The following is a 22,311-nucleotide window of genomic DNA, read 5'->3' as shown; positions in this document are numbered from 1 at the left end:
AATGGTGAGAAAGAAAGGTTCTCCAGCCATATGTAAAATTAAAACATTATATAACTTAGCTTTATGAAAACATTGCAAAACATTTTATAAGTAAAGTTTATACAAAAATAATGAAGGAAAGAAAACAGTTTAGAGAAAATCATATACTTTTAATTCATGAAGAAGTTCCATCTAAATTTCCAAAAGACTATCTTCCTTTTTCAGTGTACACCAACCTTCATTTAAAAAAATATATTATTATAAAGATGACGAACATTCAGCATAAGGCCACATAACATATTTTTGTGGTAGACATAACCTAACATTTTTAATAAGTAAAACTTTTTAATAGGACATAAAAAAAAGTTGAATGTGAATTAAGTTACCTATCTACCTACATTACAAAACCCGCTGACTGCAGTTGCTGTTTTCTTGGAAGAATGCTGCTCGTCAGAAGAAACTTAGACATTTTTTGGGGTGGTTCTGGGTCATCTGGATCGTCATTATCTTTTCTCCATTTGGAAAACTTAAACGACGTAAGCCTGCTCATCGCAAATCACCTCAAGAACAATTATATTGTAAACGTAACGTAAGAAGTGTGGTTATAGAAATTTGCGTCGGAAAAAAGAAAACACGAGAAATAATGATGGCTGCCGCGACTACGCTAGTCAACTTAGTACCGTACTGTAAAATTTACTGGACCAGTACTTTTAATAAACAAGATTAAATTAATATTTTCAGTACCTGACTGTTATAACCATAAAGGCCAAAGACAATAAATACATCCCAGTAATTTAAAATACGTACCTAATTTACGTATTCATTTTCTACCGCATTTGTCTTGTGTTAACTTGATCACGTTAGTTTTACCGAAATACGAGTGTTCTCGTACATGCGCTTTAGTTTAACGTATGGGGTACGTAATCTTTGGTGATTTTACAACACTTCTCGTACACGCACTATAGTTAAAGGTATAATATACAATACCTTTGGCATTTGTACGATAGTTTATATTACGTAGTATGAGAAATGCATACAAAATTCTCTAAAGTAAACAAAAAACAAAGCGCGCCTATATGAAAAAATGCTATGCGAGTTATGCGACGATTAATAATTTTTATTTTTATTTTGTCTGCGCTTGAAACTGTTGAGGCGAAGATTATGCGATAAAAGTCGGAATATTACAAGTAATGGAATTTTGTTGTGTTGTTTTGTGAATGGTCTCAAATGGGGGTTAGAAAATTATAAAAACGTATGTTTTTTTTTTAAACGAACGTTCGGTTTTTCGAAAATATTTTAAGAGGTTTCGAACCGAACCGAACGTAAGGGTTCGGTTCGGTTCGAAATTTTCGAACTTCGGCCAGCACTACAATTTTCAATTACTACCTAAAACTCTTAAAAACCCACTTCGAATCCCACCTCGAATCCTACCTCGGATCCTACGAATCCTCGAATCCATAGGATTCGGTATATTCGACGAATCCAAGATTCGAAAATCCCATCCCTAATAAATATGTTTCTTCAAGGGTACAAATTTGCAAGATACGTGAATAGTCAGTTATATAACGTTATTGCCGTCAGCATCGAATACTTAACCTAAAACCACTGTGTCCCCTTAGACACAAACAAAACACATGCGCAATCCAACCTTTTCTCCAAAGATATAAGAAATACTAGACTTGCGTTACATAACGAAGCGTAACCGTTCTCATTACTTCACAGCAGTGGCGATGTAGAGAACTGTATTGGCACTTTGAAAAATATGAAATCACGTAGTTTTACACCACTGCTCACAAGTATCTAAACATCTATGCTTTTGCTTTGGGAGAAAAAAAATAGTTGTTTACTGTTTAGTTTGGCGGGCTTCGTCGGCTGACGTTACGTTATTAAGGCTTGTGCAAAGTATCTGTTCCTATTTTCGATGCCATTGTATATTAAAACAAACTAGCAGCCTACAAATAATGGAGGTCGCAACCGATCAGCTTGTTACTTGTATACCTAACAGTGCTTGGAAGTATTTTGAACGTCTGACAGACAGTAAATCCCTGGCAAAGTGTGTCTCGTATGAAAAATTTTTGAGATGCGAGCATGGTAGCACGTCTGGATTACTAAGCCATCTCAATAAACATCCCTCTATAAAAAAAGAATTTGAGGATGCTAAAAAATATGAAGTCGCCGCTGAAAAAAGGGCAAGTGAAGCAGACAAAAGAAATAGCAACAAAAAAACAACTAACTTTGCAAGAAACGTTTAAATGGCCATCTTCTCATATTAGAATTAAAATAATATTAGAATTTAAATTTTTTTTTTAATTTTCCAGATCCCGTCCCGTTTCCCGCGGGAATAATTTATTTTTCCCGAAAATTTCCCGCAGTACAAAAACCTATTCCCGCACACCCCTACTAAAAATTTTAGTCACAAAAGAGAGGTTATTTTCCGTTTATAAAATGAAAATGGAGAATGTTTGTTTTGTGACCGGATAAACATAATTATGAGTTGCGGATATCAGTTTTAGTGAAGTTTTAATGGAGAAATTTTTTTTTTGGTATAACAGAATTATGTCTTTCTACTTCAAAGTTCCATTGTGTATCTGCTACTGGTGTTCCATCTAAGAGACTTTTCAGCCCATGTAGAATTTTTAATGGCATTAAAAGATGTTAAATGATAATTAAGCACGTTTTCTAAATAAAAATCTAGGAATTTATGATTGGTGCTAGTTTGGTTAAATGTTTTCTATAGTAAGGCAATGTATGGCTCTGTAAATTGTGTTGAATTGTTTATTATAAAATGTTTAGTGACATCGAACTTTAGGCAAGCACACACTTGTTTTTGCATTTAAATTACTGATTTTTAAAAAAAAGCTATCCCATTCAGTACATATTAGATTATCTTTCTTTTTAATTAACTTTTGTTTACTCAAACTAAAATACATGTCCCCCCCCCCCCCCCCCTTCTCACTTAACGGTTCGGAATTGGTGAATCAGGAACAGTTGATTGTGAATATCGGTAAAATTTTGTGAATCGTTCCAGCTCTAGTGTGTGTGTGTGTGTGTGTGTGTGTGTGTGTGTGTGTGTGTGTGTGTGTGTGTGTGTGTGTGTGTGTGTGTGTGTGTGTGTGTGTGTGTGTGTGTGTGTGTGTGTGTGTGTGTGTGTGTGTGTGTGTGTGTGTGTGTGTGTGTGTGTGTGTGTGTGTGTGTGTGTGTGTGTGTGTGTGTGTGTGTGTGTGTGTGTGTGTGTGTGTGTGTGTGTGTGTGTGTGTGTGTGTGTGTGTGTGTGTGTGTGTGTGTGTGTGTGTGTGTGTGTGTGTGTGTGTGTGTGTGTGTGTGTGTGTGTGTGTGTGTGTGTGTGTGTGTGTGTGTGTGTGTGTGTGTGTGTGTGTGTGTGTGTGTGTGTGTGTGTGTGTGTGTGTGTGTGTGTGTGTGTGTGTGTGTGTGTGTGTGTGTGTGTGTGTGTGTGTGTGTGTGTGTGTGTGTGTGTGTGTGTGTGTGTGTGTGTGTGTGTGTGTGTGTGTGTGTGTGTGTGTGTGTGTGTGTGTGTGTGTGTGTGTGTGTGTGTGTGTGTGTGTGTGTGTGTGTGTGTGTGTGTGTGTGTGTGTGTGTGTGTGTGTGTGTGTGTGTGTGTGTGTGTGTGTGTGTGTGTGTGTGTGTGTGTGTGTGTGTGTGTGTGTGTGTGTGTGTGTGTGTGTGTGTGTGTGTGTGTGTGTGTGTGTGTGTGTGTGTGTGTGTGTGTGTGTGTGTGTGTGTGTGTGTGTGTGTGTGTGTGTGTGTGTGTGTGTGTGTGTGTGTGTGTGTGTGTGTGTGTGTGTGTGTGTGTGTGTGTGTGTGTGTGTGTGTGTGTGTGTGTGTGTGTGTGTGTGTGTGTGTGTGTGTGTGTGTGTGTGTGTGTGTGTGTGTGTGTGTGTGTGTGTGTGTGTGTGTGTGTGTGTGTGTGTGTGTGTGTGTGTGTGTGTGTGTGTGTGTGTGTGTGTGTGTGTGTGTGTGTGTGTGTGTGTGTGTGTGTGTGTGTGTGTGTGTGTGTGTGTGTGTGTGTGTGTGTGTGTGTGTGTGTGTGTGTGTGTGTGTGTGTGTGTGTGTGTGTGTGTGTGTGTGTGTGTGTGTGTGTGTATATATATATATATCAATTTTGCTATAAAACAGAATGTGATTAAACAGATCCTAAATTACTTAATAAATAAATTACATGTTTAATTTATTGTATTTGGAAATAAGTCTATAGATTAGGTCTTTGTTATGGAGAGTACACGAAGTTGAAAGGAAACGACTAATGAATTTATTATTATTATTATTATTATTATTATTATTATTATTATTGATTAAGTAAGTAAATTTAAACTGGGTAAACTGTGTTATTGCCTGGCAGCTGCAGAAATTTTAGTTGTGCCCTTAATGTTTGCTTAATTATTTATATCAATGCTGCCTTGTAAAATGCACAAAGTTTTAAACAAATAGCTAGACTTTTATTTAAAGCTGTATTCGTGCACAATCATTATAAATAGAGTCAACCTGTTTACGGTGAAAAGTAAAGACAAATTTCGTCATTTTTTCTGGTTATTTTTGTGTATTTTTCGTCGATTTTAAAGTGAATTTCGGTAATTTTTTCTTCATTTCTAAAACTTTTTTTGGCGCTTTTTGGCAGTTTTGTTAAGTAATAAGTTTTAAAAATTGAAAATGCACTTTGGAAAAAAAACTGTTTTTATATTTTTAATTGGAAATGCTCTGCATATAAAAAAATGTTTAGACTTGAGATTTTGCTAGAAATATTGACTACTGCTATCTAGCTTGATGGGAAAGCCATTGCAGCCATTAATTCCATATTTTCTGCTGTGATGCGGGTTCTTTTGTCTGACATAATGTTTTCATAAGACGAGAATCCTCTTTCACAATTCACATTACTAATGGGAATCCACAAAGCCTTTACAGCATACTCAACAAAACACTGAAAATCACACTTCAATGACAACAAAATATTCAAAACATCTACATCAATTCCACTCTAAGCTTCTTTTTTAACGGTATCTCTGAACATACTGTACGCTTCAAGATACTGGTTTGAAGCAAGCGGTTCTAATATGGGCACACACTTTATCAAGCAAGAAATGTCACAAGGAACACTTAATAACATTCCTTTGATCAAAAAGTGTTCCAATGGCTGAGATGAATGTTTCTGCAGTGTCATTTTCCCTGAGACCTGATAGTTTGGTCAGGCACTTTACAGAAACAGATTTCAACTGGGATGACAAACCATCCCTGAATGGCTTGGGTATGGTCTCCAGTAGTTATGATGTTCTTTGGAAAAAAAACCCATCAGAGAGCAAAGCAAACAGTTTGGACATATCATTTAGTTTTGACTCAAGTGTAAGAGCAAGAGGAATTGAAGAGCTTTCTAATAGTTGCAGTAAATTGCAACATTTGCTGAAGTGTTCGACAATAAATACAGCTTGACACTGGATCACTTTCACTTGTGGTGATGAACAACTGTGGAAATACTGCACTGCAGAATTGTCATCCTGTGAAGTTTGGACAAACTCGACAATGTCACACAAGTGGTCTTTCAGGTAATCAACGCTTCTAAACCAAGAGTTCCACCGAGTGATAACTGGCATTGGGAACAGTTTTATCTTTTCAGGTTGATCAGGGTATTTTTGTTGGAGAAAAGTTAAATATGCATGTTTTTTTTTTGCGTGTGTTCAAGAAAAGATGTTTTGTTTGCCTCACACACTCATTGAGCTCTTTGAGTTACTTGCCCACAAATTCGCTACCAAGTTAATTTTATGTGCCCAACATTGTGTGTGCAAGAGTCCCTCAGAAACTAACACTCTAATTGCATTGATACATTTACTCATGTCCCGAGTAGAATCTGATGTAATTGAAACTATATTGTCATACAAAATACCTAGTTTCTGAATTACAGAAATAATAGCTTGAGAGCACTCTGTTGCATTAGCATTCTGCAAAACTTTCACCCCACCTACGTACAGTTTTTGAAGGGAACTGTCACCACATGTGAGCACTTTGATGAGCACCATAAATACACATTGGCCTTTTCTGTCTGTAGATTCATCACATAATATAGAAACCAGTCTATCTCTAACAACTTCCTTCATCCTTTCTTCCTCCTCCTGAATTAACTGTGGCACGTACCCTTCTTGAAGCCTACTTGCTGTAGGTAAGTCACCAGCACCTGAGAAATGTGAACGAGTCATTGTTAGGCCTAAAATGAATTGTAGTTTATTAACAATTCAAGGGATTTTAAGTTAAAAAAAAAGTATGTTTTTCATTTGGAATATGAGGTTAGGTTAAAGGACTATTTTTATTTTTTGAGGGTTTCGGAATTGTGCATAATTGAAAATATTTCGTATGCAGAAACTTATTTATCAAAAATTGAATGACAGAAAAGAATGACATATTTTCTTATAGAATAAACAGAAGCATAATATCAATACCACCTTCTATAAACTTGTTCATCCAATCTCGTAATTACGGGTGATAAAATGTTTCCAACGGGATATTTGCACCCATGAATGCGCGAACAGTAGACAAAACAAATTCTTGTTTGTCAACTTTGGCTTTTTTTGACTGGGATACCATGTCAGTGAGTGAAACTTGTTTCATTCATTTCCCGTGCTAACGCCTTATTCTTTTTATTGGTGACGCTCCAATGAATATGCTTTACACACGTATCTTTTCTTGCCCACTCGATTCAGACATTACAAAACTTACACATTAAATTTTTGTTGATTTGTCAAAAACATAAAATCCCTCATGCGCAAATTCTTTAGCACGGCCGTATACTGTGACAACCATTTTTCACGAACTTAACTGTCAGTAATCAACATACAATTTTACTGTCACAGTTCTTTAATAATCTATACTATAGCGCTCAAAAAAAAACATACTCCAATACGCGCAAGAAGCAAGTAAACAGAACATCACTTTCTATTTTCATTTGTTTTGTACCAACGCGACATTGAAACATAGATTGTAACTTCGTAACAACCAATAGTAAGTAGTTACGTAAATATCGATCATTGGTACACAATGCAATATATATCGCCACAAATCTATACTTTGAATTACTTTTTCGCGAATTTTTGGCAAATAAGCAAATTTCGCGAAAAAGGTTCTGTTTCGGCGAAAATTTCTCGATTTCGCGCATCACGAAAAACAGGTGACTCTAATTATAAAGCAAGCAGCCTTATTAGTAATCAAGCATTATAAAGCTGCCATCTTAGCAAAAAGAATCCAAAACAATTATCATTAAACAAGTTTACAAGTAGATGTCAATATGTTCCGTGTGCGGCAATAAACATGTAATTACAAAAATGCTTTTAGTTTTTAACAACACGTCCGTCTCTTAACACACTGTAATTTTATGATCAGTGTGCCTACTTAACTATGTGTACAAACCAAAGTATGCCTCTTAAATTAAAAATAGCATACTGCAATTCTAATGTGTACATTATCATTGCAGAACCAAATGTTCACATTTAACATTATGTCTCTTCAATTCACTAAGAAAACACATATAACAATTATCAAAGAATTAGTTTACTAATTTAAACTAAATATTGCATAGACTTTACACACCTATGTGTTACAGTTTCAGAGAATCACATAAATAATTAAATATTCAGAACATCTATTTGAGGAAAACTTGACCTCTTTCATTATTTTTTCATGTAACAGTGCTGTGTGGTGTTGCACGTCTACATATGGAAACCGTGCGTACACTTGCACGCTTTTGCTACGTTCTGACTTTGAATACAATGTACCTCCATTAACATGCTTTTCCTTGCTAGGCCATTGATAATTTTCTTTAAGACTAATAACAATACTGAAAAATAATGATACACAATGTCATCGCTAATAAACTACAGTCAAACCTCTATCTATCGAACTCGCATGTATCGATTGTCCGTGTTTATCGTATACTTTCTACGGTCCCGGCAAAATTGCCATACAACTAAGGTTAAAAAAGTCCGCTTGTACAGATGTTCGAATTATCGTTTTTTCCGCATTGATTGTACAACATATGTGGTCCCGTCACTATAAATTATAATAGATGATTGTTTAACCATAAAGATTTTGCAGAAATAACCATTTCTTAGATAGAAACAGTCATAAAAACAGTAACGATAGTATACAGTAGTAAAAATCACCTTAAATCTGCAGCCAAGTAATGGAGCACGTAAATATGAAGAAAAGACAAATGAACAACAACTTACGAAGAAATATGGATGATGTACCATAACTACTGTACAAACCCAATTGTTATCCTAAGATAATTACCATAAAAAGAACTAAAGATTCTTTGTCGATACCATAAATACTACAGAAGCACGATAGCTACCACATTTGCACTACAGTTACCGTAACAACCGAGATGTTTATTTACCGTGAGGGTAATGCATTTATTTATGACATATTAAAATTAAAGAACATTATTGAAAAAAAAGGATGTTAAATTTTTATATGTACATTTGGCACATGTTGCGAAGAAATAATGCGATCTGAAATAATGCAGTACTACTACGAAAAGTGAAAAGGGTAATCGTGGATTTTTAGGTTATGGCAGTCTCTCTCGTTTTTCAGTAATATCGGCCGAAAATTAACAAGCGTATCGGAAGTTGGCAGAAATGCCGATTCAACTAAATATTGGCAAAATCGGCTTCTTCAGTACAGCTCTACATTTGATGACATGAGTAAACATATTTCAGACTTCAGGATATTGAAAAAGACTTTAATTTCCATGTAGATTTATTGTGCGTATGTTTTTTTTTTTGCAAGTGTAAATTGAATTAAGTAAAATACTTCCATTTTTATTTATTTTTCAACTGATTAACTTTAATTACAAGTAACTGATATATTTCTGACACTAATTTTGAGGTTTAAATATTTTTAAAAAATTCTTAGAGTGAAGTCCACATCTATTGAATGTCCGCATCTACTGAATTTTTTTGTTGATCCCCTGAAAAACGATAGATAGAGGTTTGACTGTATAACATTTATAGTCTTCTGATTATTGCAAAAGGCCATGAAATGTTTTGAGTTTACAAACCTACCGACCCAGTATGAGTGAAGACATTCGAAAACGCAAATAACAAACAATGATACACCGATAATAAAAATGTGGCGAATAAAACCAAATATCATTTAACATTTTTCTCCCAAAGAGCAGTAATGTGAAACTGTAACAATTCCAAAATTAACATAATGAGACGTGTTCAGTTCCCAAAAATTCAATCCCTACAATTACGTGAATGGCCATGAGATTAATGCTATCATGTGGTCTTTTGTGAAAACCTGACTTAACCTCAAACGAGAATGTGTTCATTCGCTATTAAATCACTGTCAGTAACATATACAAAATTTGAAAAATACTACCAGAAATTCTAAAAGATAATTTCGAAGGGTAGGTTGAAAAAAGTTTTAGAAAAATTTACTCCAATTTACTTCATAAGAAATGTAACTTATATTATGCTGTCCACACACACCCGAAAGTTCAACAATAATAAATGTTATAAGTTACTACGTGTTGAGTCGTTCACCACTACCTGAAGAAGAGCGAAACATTCTCAAAAATTACTGACATATCTGACGAGCACGGTGCATGCACAGAGAGGTAGGAACAGCTAATGGGAAAGGAGGGGAGGGAACAATGATCATTGTGAAGTGGAAAAGAAAAGTCTCTGACCATAAGGTGACGTCACGACACGGCAGGAGCTTCAAATCCGAGTAACTCTCTTTGCTGCCAGCAGACTATTATATGAGAGGAACTGATAAAAGCCATATTGGTTTCTTCAGGGTTTGATAAAAGCCATATTGGTTTCTTCAGGGTTTGTGCCCAAACTATTTTTTCATTATTATTGATAATTTGTCTTTGTTGCAGCAGAGATCGCGTGGAAATATATTTGTAGCAGCCATTTGCTATGTAAACTTTAGGAATTATCTTAATTTATTTTTCTTTAATGAAGACAAAATTAACCAGACTAGGAATTTAGATCGTGTTTTGGTTCCTATCACTCCCTAAATTTATTGTGACTATAAACTATACTCTATGACTAGAGACAAGATTTTATGGTTTTATTAATAGTTCAATTTCGTTTTTAAAATAAGGGATTTCTGTGTTATTTATTTTATTTTTATAAATGCTGTTTTGTAATACTTCACCAAAATATTGGTAAAATTTATATGCTGCATTTTTATGATAACATAATTTCTGCTAAGTTGGTCTAAAACTGATAAATTCAGAACAATAAAACTAAATTAACGAGAATTTGTGGTGTTAAAGTGATTCAATAAGGATGCAGAATAAAATTAATTATTCTGATCCATGCACTTTGGTACAAATTTTGTCAGGAAATAATGACAGTCCTTGAATTAAAACATTAAGAGATTCCTTTTTTAAAATTTGGAATTATGTTTTTGGTTAAATGCTCCTATATTCCATGATTTAACTTGCATTTTAGCGTTATATGCTGTATCGTGTTATTTCGGTTTTATCGCAATTCAACATATAATCTTGTCCCTAACTATGACATAAATTTTTTGTGCGTTATTACATCGCAACACATTGGTGACATTCAAAGAATATGTTTGTTTACCTTACTTGTTTCCCGCAGGATAAACATTTCTTAACATTACAGATTGTGAAGTATGAAGTAACAGAAATGTACAGAAAATACCTGGAACCGAAACCAAAGATTTCAAAAGTTGGTTCCAGTATTTTGAAGGAACTGAAAAATTTGTGAACAGCACAAGTTTTGTTTTTTCACATGTGTCACTATCACCAGTTTCTGACCAACATAACTCAAATATACTTTATTGTTTTCATTTTATTGAGCTCTTTAATTTGACTTTTGATCCAAATTGATTCCTGTCAACTAAGCTCGGCTTGATTTATCAAAATTCAACAGTTCTATTTTTGTTATGTTAAAGAATTTGATTGAGAATCATAAAGTAGTATGAACAAATAAATGGAATATAGCAGAGAAGTGCATTTTTTATTGTAAAGTTAAAGATGATTGTTAAGCAAGTAAATGGTGAGGAAGATCATACAAGGAAAAGTGAGATTCCTTCTATTGGCCCACAGTTTGGTATAATATTTTTTAACACTGCACCTGTTTTTTTTAATTTATGCTATGTAAAACAAATACTGAAAATTAACTTCCACTTCCTCCCTCCTGATGACCTGTTTGTTCTCTTGTCAGAGTATATCATTCACAGGCAGAAGAAATAGCACAGTTTTTTGTTCAGTTCCTCTCTCCCCCCCCCCCCCCCCCCCTTTTCTTCTCAGGAATTTAGCTGTATGTATTGTTGTGGATGATGTCTCCTTAATATGTTTTTTTGAACTTCATACTTGATTTTTCTGTACACATATGAACTATTTAGTAAGAGATTTTTTATACTGTTGTAAACTACTGAAATTGGATTTGCCCTTGCAGTATTCCTACATAGCTGTGAATGGTGTCTGTGAATTAACTAGTCTGCTGTTGTATATTTTATTAAAGATTTTTCCTGCTTCTTTTCCACATGTGTAAATTTTTAATCTTCATTCTTTTGAGAGTTTTGTTTGGGTGGAGATGGTTGTTGTGTCATCGTGATGGGGGCGGTCGTGAGAGATGGTGGTGGTGTGAAGATTTTTCCTGCTTCTTTTCCACGTGTTTAAATTGTTAATCTTCAGTCTTTTGTTAGGTTTGTTTGGGTGGAGGTAGTTACTGTGTCATTGTGACGGGGGTGGTCATGAGAGGTGGTGTTGTTGCCTCCCCGCAGATGGAGCTGATGGAGAACTACGAGTGTCACTCGTGTGTCCAGCAGCAGGGCACACCCGTGGCGGGGGCCAACATTAACCTACATGCCGGGGGCTTCCACCTCTACCCGCACATCCACGGCACGGGGGGAGGTATGTAGCCCAGCGTCTCCGTGTGCTCTGCTCAGGCGTGTTTGGATGCGAGGTGACACTGTGGGCTCGGCTGCGGTGTTGCAGGTGGAGATGCTGGCAGCCTCTACCCTCACTTGTACAACATCCACCCCTCGCTGTTGACTCAGCTTGGCTCCAAGCACTCTCACCTTGGTGTGCATCTCCAGGACCAGCTGCAGGTTAGTGCGAGCTGTGCAGGTTAGACTCTTGTCGAAAAACAGAACACATATACTTGCCAGCTTCCAAAATCTGCATGAAAAAAGACTTTGCCTTGGGAAATATTGCGTCGCAAGACACTCTTTGGTTTGATCCTAAGGAGTGTAGGATGTCTGCTACAAGATGACTCTATGGCTGCCTAGTCCATTTGAAATGCTATAGACTAGGCCTGGTAAGTGTAGGTTCGTGAAAGGTGTTGGGGGTAATGGTCAAATTGTCCTGGAGTCAGCTCCACGTTGGGCGCTACTAATTGTGTTGTGACGCTCTGCATACGGGTTATCGACAGGGGCGTCTTATGCTCAATGTCTGCCTGCTTGGTTGTTAGATATAGGTTTGGCTCAACTTAAAGTAGATACCTAAGAGGGGTTGGGGGGAAGGGCCTGATGAATTCAGGGGGGTATCCCCAGTGGGGAATGCCTTGCAAATGGCTGTCTGGCTTTGAGAGGGGAAGTTCACAGGTGCCGAACTTTGGCTGGTGGGGTTTTTTTCCCTCTTGCCTCAGTAGGAGAGGCATTCTTTGTTAGTCACGAGCGGCTGGTCGCTATAGAGGCTGTTGGATGGCTGCTCCTTCTTTGGAGATAGTGCTGGCGAGACTCGAGTTTGCCCTCTTGCAGTTGATGTTGCTTAGAGTTTCCTGTGGAATACCCCACCCCAAAAAGAACACTCCTATTTCAAGGTATCTAAATTTATTTCTCAAATACTCAATCTCAGTGGTGACAGCCTGCCTTTGTACTCTAGACTCTAATTGGTTGTTTACTACTAAATAGAGATTGTCACTTCACTGACTTTTGCACTGACTATGGCATGTCACCACAGATCTCTCTCTATCTATCACTAACAATTTCTTAGCGGAACGCTAGTTGTAGCTTCTTCTGAGGGAATCTTCTTCGTACGGACAGGCTTCGATCTCAGATGGTGTGGTGAGCTATACTCTGCTGGCTTTGGGGTTGTTCTCGTTTTGTCCCCTGGACTTCAACTGCCTTTGCAGGCCAAGGGATGGCGTTTTATACAATTTCTGAGGGCTTGAGATTGATGTAGAAGCAAATGGGTTCCTGTGAATGGCCTGCCACTTCTGGGGGTTTATTCTTAGTTTATTGTTTATTCTATCGTAAGCTTTCGATGTCAAATCCGACATACTGCTTGTTCACTGATCTGTACAAATAGGTTTTACCGACAAGTGTTTAAAATGCTATTCTAGGTGCTCTATCGGTACGAGAGTCTGCTTCCTCTGCAATGTTTGGGTCTAGTCACTCCCCACCCCTTCTCTTCTGCCTCCTCCTCCCGGGCATTCCAAACAAACAACATGGTGACACTAAACAGCCATTACATCTTCATAAGTTATCATATATCACTAAATCGTAACTATTTATTTGAACTCTGCGTTTGCAAAATGGTAAGATACTGTAAAAAAGTGGAATAACATACCGTATTTACCTGAATGCAAGACGACTATTTTTTCTCCCGGCAACGGTAAAAACTTTCACATTCGTCTTGCATTTGAAAATTATTATTTTTGATGGTAGTTTGTCCCACATTTTTAGGCTAATACAATGTGAAATTACTTTTATGGGTACAGGCAATAAATAACTATTAACATTATAATCATTTAATGAAAAATACAGTACAATTTAAAGCTAATTTGTACGCAAAAAGATTATAAAAAACATCTACAGTACTAGTTGCCATGCTTTGTTTATTTGCGCTCACGCCATAGATAAAGTATGCATGAAAGAAGACGTGAAACCTAGACTTGGAAGTTGGTAAACCAGGTCATTTCTCATGCTGACTTTTGTAGTACATGATATCTCCACTATGTTGCGAGCGCTGTAACAATTTTAGTAACCGAAGTGTTGTATACGTTTTAACAATGTTATTCTATGTAAACGAAATTGTTTATTTTCGTTAATAAACAAATGCGGTAAATTGCGGCAACCTAAAATGGATAGTGTTGAAAGGCGAGGAACATCAAATTCTTTTATAAAGAAAGGCTCTTGAACATATCACGATGCAAATTTTAAGCTCATTGTGGTAAAATATGCAGAAGAAAACAACAACAGTGCTGCATCAAGACGTTTTGGCATATCCGAAGCAAACGTGCTACGGTGGTGGTAAAATGTTTATTTATAGCTTGTTATATACTATTTTCTGGTTTATAAAGGTTAAAAAGTTGACCTCGTCTTGCATTCAAGTCGTCTTGCAATCGGGTAAATACGGTATATTATGACTTTATGAGTAATACAGTGTCGCAAATAAAAGAAACATCTTGTCTTTGTTGAGCACAAAATAAGGGAAATTTAGAGTGTAGTTTCCCGTTGTGTGGGGATAAATTATTCTATGTATCCACATGTGTACAATTAATTGGGTTAGAGGTAAATGATTCTTGTTGTACGAAAAATCTTGTGCAGTTCACACAATGAACATCTTGCAAATTAAATGTTACACAATTACTTTAATATTTTTTTATGTCTAAATATTATTAAAGTATAACAATGTTTTGATGGCTACTAGGCGAATTTGTGCATTAAACATTGAAGCACTTAAAGGAATTAGGAATTAGCTTTTTAAAGTTAAAAATAACAAAACAGATTAACTAAAAAATTTTATATAATTGTATATTATAGTAATGAAAAGTGTATTGACTGATTTAGCTTATTTTATAGAGTAACTGAATCACATGCTATAACTGCTGCACGAGATTGTTTTGGATTCAATTCTCCAACAAATTAAATTTTTTTTTTCTATAAAATGATTGAATATTCATTTTCATTCACAAAAATAAAAAGAGAAAAATTAAGTGGATTTTTATTACAGTTGACTATAACCTTACTTTATCGGTGCAATCTCGGGCAATCGCGCATAACAAAATTAACTCTTTTAACTTAATTGTTTGAATAAATATGAATTATTCTGAGCACAATTTAAAACAAAACAAAAATATTCAATGTAAGTCTTGAAAATATGAATTAAAATACTAAATATGAAAATAATAGCACTAAAAATATATATAAGTATGCTGATAAAGAGAGGCAAGACTGAGTTAAAAAACTTAAAATTCTAGGTACCGGTACCTTAAAATAATTTGAAGTCTTTAATTGTTGAACATAAATGAAAACTACTTAATTTTAAAAAAAAAATTAAGGGGATATTTTACTCACAAAACTTTTTTGTTGTGGTTACAACGCCATGACCTAACCCACTCTGCCACTTCTTCCTTATATGATGGAATAGTAATGAATGGAGTCGTTTATATTCATATTATAGGTACCTAAACAGAAATTTGTAACTGTATTAAAAATTACTGTAAGAATAATGCAAGTAGTGTCTAAACAATGAGTGAGTGGATATCCAGCTTAAGTGTAACTGTTGCCACCACGCTTCTCAGCCGCCGTGTTGGAAAGCGAGTGGCCGATCGTGAAGTCAGGTTCCGAGAGCCTAGTAGCAGTCGGGCTCTCCCAATGGGCGGTCACCGAAAATCGAGACGCCACACGTAACTTAGAATACTGAACATGTGAAATCTCCTAGAATCTTCATTTTATGATCGGGAACTCCTTTCCGAGTAACTTAAGAATAAATCTCCTGGGAATTCCAAGCGAGTGTGGTGCTGTGTGAACTCAGCTTGCCTGAGTGGAGAAGGGGTGGGCCAGGGGTAGTGGCTGGTGGGGTGGGCACAGACAGGCTTCATCAGCCCTCCGCATGGTTGCCCAGGGCAACCACAGACGCTGTCATGGTTGCTCAAGCGATGGCGATACGATTGCAGGCGGACCGCGGGTGCTGTCTTGTCTTCTTCCTCGGCTCGCACATGTCTTTAGAAAGAGAGGGGCCGATTGGCTTTGCTGTCAAATCGTGCGCAGTACGTCCCTTGCTTATTGGCCACAGATTTGTGTACAAATAATGCATGTGTACTGTGGAGGGATAGAAATTTGTTCAGCACTATCAAAGCAGGCAAGTTTATTCACTGGAAGGAAGCTAATTATAGTGACATTATTGTCTCAGATTTTGCAGCAGAATAAAATGCACAAGTAAAAAATGAAGCAGACACTTGAGTATTCAGCATTTCGAACATAAGTTTTTGAAAATGAGTGAAACAGTTGGATTGATGTTTAATTATTTGCAAGATTCATACATAATTACGTACTCAAGATAGTGATGGGCCAAATCCCAATTTCTTGAATTTTAATCACAAAGTATATCTTATGACTTGAATCTGACTGTAGGTCTAGGGTCAAAAATAAAATAGTTAAAGAAATTTAAAAAAAGTTAAATATAGTGTTAAAACTTTCAAAGCTTACACTGTTTGTTTTACAAACTAAGTTTCTTGAATCATTACATATTATATTAAATTTATTTAGATAATCATATATTTAAAAGTACAATATCTAATGGAATTATAATATTAGAAACACAAAAATAGACCTAGTAAACTGCAGTCAGCAGTGTTTAACCATACATAATAAAAATTAAATAGAAATTTGAAATATGGTCACAAATTCAGTTTTTAAAAGTTTAATTTGAGGCTTATTTTTAAATTACAAATATTTTTGGTTACTGTCAAAAGATAAGGAACGCATGGCTTATTTGAGTACGCAGTTTATTCAGGTAATCTTTTAAAAATTATTTTTGATTCTCATATCTTTAAAATACTAGATATTTGATGATATTCTAAGGTTCGTGTATTCGACCGGCCCATTCCTACTAAAGACCACACAATAAACTAAGATATTAAGTTGTATAGAAATAAACTGCCCAAATCTTGTATAAGGCTATACTAACCTGCCTCCCTTAATCTTGAACCACTTCCAAACTTCTGACTGAGAGTTCTTAAAGCTTGAATTGAAATAAATTTTTTAATTTGACACAATTGCTTAAGATTTATGAATAATGTTATTTACTCAATTTTAAGACATAATATCTGTGACTAGGTTAGTTCACCTTTATTAATTCAATTCTATAATACTTCATGTGACATTTAGAGCTGTGAAAATTGTCTGCATGTTACAGTTGATATTTTCCTTCATTCACTCGAAGTCACTTGATTTTAAGATGCACATTTTTTGTGAGTTCTGGATATGGGTGTGACTTAAAGCTTTTGTGTAAATTATTATTTATAATTATAAACCAATTTTTTTAATTTGATTATTGAAAATTTTCTGTGATAACTGTTAACTGAATCAGTAATAGCAAGTTTTGAGCTTTACAATTATTGGTAAAATCGGTAAGGTCATATTGGTGTATCACTGATTGTAACTAAAGGTTGTGTATAGTTTTGTGAAATGTTTCCCCTTTTCTTTCTTCTCAGTTGTAAATCAGTTGTAAATTTTTTTTTAAATTTTTCATGAAATAAGTAGAGTGGCTGTCATTTGTTACATTCAGCATTTCAGATCTGTATTGTTGGTATAACACAATAACCTAAGCACTGTTACGCAACATGAGATAAGTAAAGATAGTCGCTGTAAGCTGATAGGGTGTCTGTTGCCGCAGGTTCAATGCAGCGATGGTGGCACGGGAGGGGAGAAGAATGTTGCCTCTACGGTGCTGGCAGAGTCCCTCCCTCCTGCGTCATCACCCCAGCCGTCTCTTCCCCCTACTAGTGGTCCCGTATCGCCTCCAAAACAGCCCCAGCACAAAGCCACACTGCCCTCGCAAGCCCACAGCTCGCAGCCTGGTTCAAATCCCTGCAGGTATGTGCGGGAGTGGGATTCGTAAGGCCACTTAAAATGGTAAATAAAAATGAGGTGTTTCACCATTAAAAATGATCAAAAGCAGTATACAATTTCATCAAAAAATGCTGTACAGCAGTGTTAGAAAACGGTAACAACAATTACTGGCAAAAAAAGGATAATTTTTCAAAATAATTTGTTTTTCTTATACTGATATACACTTTATTAACTTTAGAATATCTTAATAAAACAAAACAACTTTGTGTAGAATGTATTTATATTCAAGTCACTTTATTTATTGAATGTGGCTTGAGTAAATTAAAAACTGTTCATTGGCTGCTGACTTGTGAGTCGTCTCGACTGGGTGGCCTGTGATTCGACACTTCTATGAGTGAGGGTCTCTAATTGGTCCTCAGTCCTCCAGATTAACAGTGAACCAATGACAAAAGCAGCACTAAGGTATAATTATTTGAATTTTAGCAATACACGAAATGAACCCGCGAATTTTTCAGTTCTCTACCGATTCACCTTTCAAGCGCCTCTAATTATCTCCGTGTCCACGAAACGTTGGGTGACAACCCCATTCCACAAACTGACGAAATACCATTATGCCTACATCATTAGCCTGCAGTTATAGAATTTAAATTGTTTTACACCTTTTCATTTAGATTTCTAAACACATTAATCAATTATAAAATTAAGCCCTTTTAAACTCCTTCAAACATTTAAGAACTAACGAACAATATTATCGACAGTAAAACGTACGTTCATGTGTACATTTGCGGAACAATGCATTCAGATTACAAAGGCAAAGGATGTGCTGTGATGTTGTGAACACTCAACTTGCAAACAACAGCACCATTTTGAATTAGTGGTGTTTAGTGATACTACCTTATTGAAAACATTGAGCTGCATTCGGATAGGCACACCAGTGTGTAGAATGGTCTGAGGTATGGTTTGCAGCATTTACTGCACAGATATGATAAGTGTTGGAATAGTTAGGTTTTTTAAACTTTTTGTAATTCATTGAATTTTAAAAAGCAAATGTTATAAACAGGAAATGCACTATTTTTGAAATGTTATACATGCAAGAAATAAATATATGTCCTTATGGGGAAAATATTGGAACTTAAAAAATATTTATTTATTTATTTATTTACTTATTTATTTATTTACTTATTTATTTATTTATTTACTTATTTATTTATTTATTTATTTATTGTGACATGCTTGGAAATACATCTAGGACTGTAGGTGTGTGCACACTTAGAAAAAAAAAATATATATGTATAGATATATAAAGAAGACACTGCAAAACTTACAGTAGGTACAAACATACAGACCCAATATAATCCTCCTACCACAAATATTTAAAAAGATGACATAAGTAATAAATAAATAAAAATAAAGACAATAACAATGTATATTGAACAAACACTAACACATAACATAACACAAAAACAAAACAAAAACAAATACCAACTCAAAATTAATGAAGTAAGGCAGGTGTTGCAACAGACAAACACAAGCAGATTATCAAGTATTTCCAACTAAGTTGAAACATACTGAAAAATGAAAATATTCATATGAATATAGCACAAAATAAATGTAATATTTACATATTAAGAAAATACTTAATTTTGTACGATTAACATTCTTACTAGTTTGCAATAAGAAACTTTCATACTTGTTAAAATTCGTAATAAGTCTATATACAATATAATTATTCCGTCTTAAGGTTCATAATAAAGGTTGCTTATGGCTATTAAATAAGGGAATTTTGATGCCAGTAGTTTCCAGATTACAGGATGTCCATAAAAGAATGTCCCAATTTCAATGGTATATTATACAAGTTTCATTTAGACTATTTAAAACAAATCATGCATCAAATTGAAGGTAAACTAACCTATTTTTTCTTACAAATGTCCAATATATGCACCTTTAGTTATACGGCACACATCCAACCTAAAGTCCGATTCTTCTCAAACATTGTTTAACACGCTTCTTCAGTTCTGTATCTCAACTCTCACAAATCATTAGGTAGCGGCAGAACGTAGACATAATCTTTTATAAACCCCCAAAGGAAAACAAAAATCTCATGGTGTTATGTAAGGTTAATGTGGAGGCCAGCCAAAAAGAACTCTGTCATCTCAACCATTAGGACCAACCCGTCAGGGATATTCAACCACTCTCGTACAAATGAAATGGGAACTTAAATTACAGATTCACTCTTAGCAAATCTCAGAACACAAAACGCTTCAAGCTCAGGAGTCACTCTTTTTAGCATAGGTAGCACTGTAAGCGGCAAAAGCAACAAAGCTGTACTCGCACATGTGCGTATCGAAAACTGTTTAAGTTACTCTTTAATTGTGTCCTTGAACCAAAACTTTACAAACTGTATAAGGACAGTTAATGTTAGAATCATAACAATTATATATTTTTATTGCATCTTGTGTTTTGTCTATCTGAAAGGACTTGAAAGAGGGAATTTAAATCTACATTAATAGAATTTTTTTTTGTTGGAATAAGAGTCTAAATACATTAGTTTGTATTCTGTTGAATTTGTTGATATTGTTGTGAATATTATTGATGCTGTTCCAAATTATTGACCCGTATTCAATTTTAGACCTAACGAGCACTATAGAGGAACAGAGGAGTCCTCTATCGAAGCAGGATAAGTAATAAATTTAATGAGTCCAAGTTTTCTGTTTGAGTAATTCAGAAGTGATTCAATATGTAAATGTAAATATAACTTAGAATTAAGTAAGATACCTAGGTCTTTACCATATTGTGCCTTGGAGATAAGTGTATTTGCAAGTTTACATTCTAAAATTATTGGGTGTATTTTTCTGGCGAAGGTTATGATAGTAGTCTTTATCATGTTAAGATTAACTAAGTTTAAGTTACACCATTTAGCAACATCAGAAATATCACACTGAAAAAAATAGCAATCATGATTCAACATTATTTGCCTTTGAATTTTTAGGTCATCTGCAAATAGTGTGCCAGTAGATAAGTTAAGTACCAAAATTGTCATCAATGTAAATATTGAAAGGTAGGTAGTGTTGAAAGGGTATCACCTTGTGGAATACCAGATGTAGCCAGGTGTAAATCAGAGTTGACATTTGTTATTGAAACAGAAATTTCTGTTATTTAGATAACTGGATAACCAGTTTATAAATTTGTCACTTAAACCAAAATTAGCACATTTAGTGAGGAGAGAGTGATGATTTACAGTACCTACTTAAAGCTTTGGCTAAATCAAAACAATATGCATCGGCCTGACCATGTGTAATTACTTCAGAAAAAATAGTGTTAAGAAAAGATAATAAGTTGAATACCAATGAGAATCATTTGGTGTGGTCTTTACAGTAGGAAGTATATAATCATTTTTGAACTTATTTATTTTGGATGTTAAATAATCCACCATACACTTTACATTACTAATGTTAAATAAATCTGACCGATTATGATCTTTGATAGCATTACATAGTTCAAGATAATCATAGTTTTTATAGTTTTCGAAAGAAATATAAATATTTTTATTTCTGATAATGATGTCCAGTTTAATATTTACCTCATTGGCAGGATGTAATAAGTAGTGATGTGCGAGTCTCGGCATCATCGAGAACGAGTCGAGACAGAAATTTTCTCGATCTCGTCTCGAGATAATTTTTTTGGCTCGGAATTTTCGAGAATTTTGTAAAAAAGAAATAGGTTAGGTAATATAATATATTGAGGCAGCATTTTGCGTTGCGTGTTGAAATAATTAACATATCTTCAACGTAACGTAGATCGAATAAAATAAAATATACTTGTTACGATAGTATACACGATAAATTATTAAAAAGTTAAAAACGAACAACTTCTGTTCACAAGTCACTACATGAAACTGTAAACGTAAACAATGAATTGTGCTGTGGTTATCACATTAAATTACAGAAGAAAATGATTATTTTCCGTTAATAAAACCAACATTAAAGTAAAAAATAAATCATTTTCGGTATCAATATCAAGTATCAACGTAAAACGGTACAGTAAAAAATAAAAATATAAACATGACTGCAGAATTCTTCCGCGATTGCATTTTGTTTTATGGCCTTAGGTTATACACACGGCCAGCAGTATATAACAAGCAACATGATGTTTAAATTGCGGTCCGTATCGATAGTGACATATCGATAGTGGTGAATGTTCAGACTTTCATGATTAAGTACCGTCCATGGCTCAAGGAAACTGTATAGACTATGGAGTCAATAACGTATGTTTACATACGACAGTAGGCAAATAAACTGTTGAGTGTAAAGGTAAAGTTGTAATTGCAATTGCAATTGTGGATACTTGATAAAATTATTGAATAATTATGTATGTTTGTCAGATTATTGAGTTTTACTTTTTTGGATCATATTATCCTGTTAACTAAAGTACAGATTTCTCGATCTCGACTCGATTCTCGAGAATTTTTAAATTGCTTTCTCGATCTCGTCTCGAATTCAAAAAAGTCTTTCTCGCACATGCCTAGTAATAAGTCTTCCTTGACAA

At 35.0% G+C, this 22,311-nt stretch overlaps 1 protein-coding gene across 4 annotated transcripts in view; it reads left to right on the top strand.

Moving 5' to 3' along the window:
* Positions 1 to 22,311, top strand: part of LOC134530617 (uncharacterized) — a 111,672-nt gene that overhangs the window by 49,881 nt on the left and 39,480 nt on the right. For 3 of the 4 annotated variants that reach the window (XM_063365611.1, XM_063365612.1, XM_063365613.1), the window contains exons 10-12: positions 11,749 to 11,878; positions 11,963 to 12,075; positions 17,591 to 17,790. In XM_063365611.1, the coding sequence (XP_063221681.1) occupies positions 11,749 to 11,878; positions 11,963 to 12,075; positions 17,591 to 17,790 (443 nt within the window). The remainder of the gene's footprint in view (positions 1 to 11,748; positions 11,879 to 11,962; positions 12,076 to 17,590; positions 17,791 to 22,311) is intronic. The other variant, XM_063365614.1, reaches the window with a different exon arrangement.

Source organism: Bacillus rossius, chromosome 3 (assembly GCF_032445375.1).
Source record: "Bacillus rossius redtenbacheri isolate Brsri chromosome 3, Brsri_v3, whole genome shotgun sequence".
Taxonomy (NCBI): domain Eukaryota; kingdom Metazoa; phylum Arthropoda; class Insecta; order Phasmatodea; family Bacillidae; genus Bacillus; species Bacillus rossius.
This window is presented reverse-complemented; position numbering and strand designations above follow the sequence as displayed.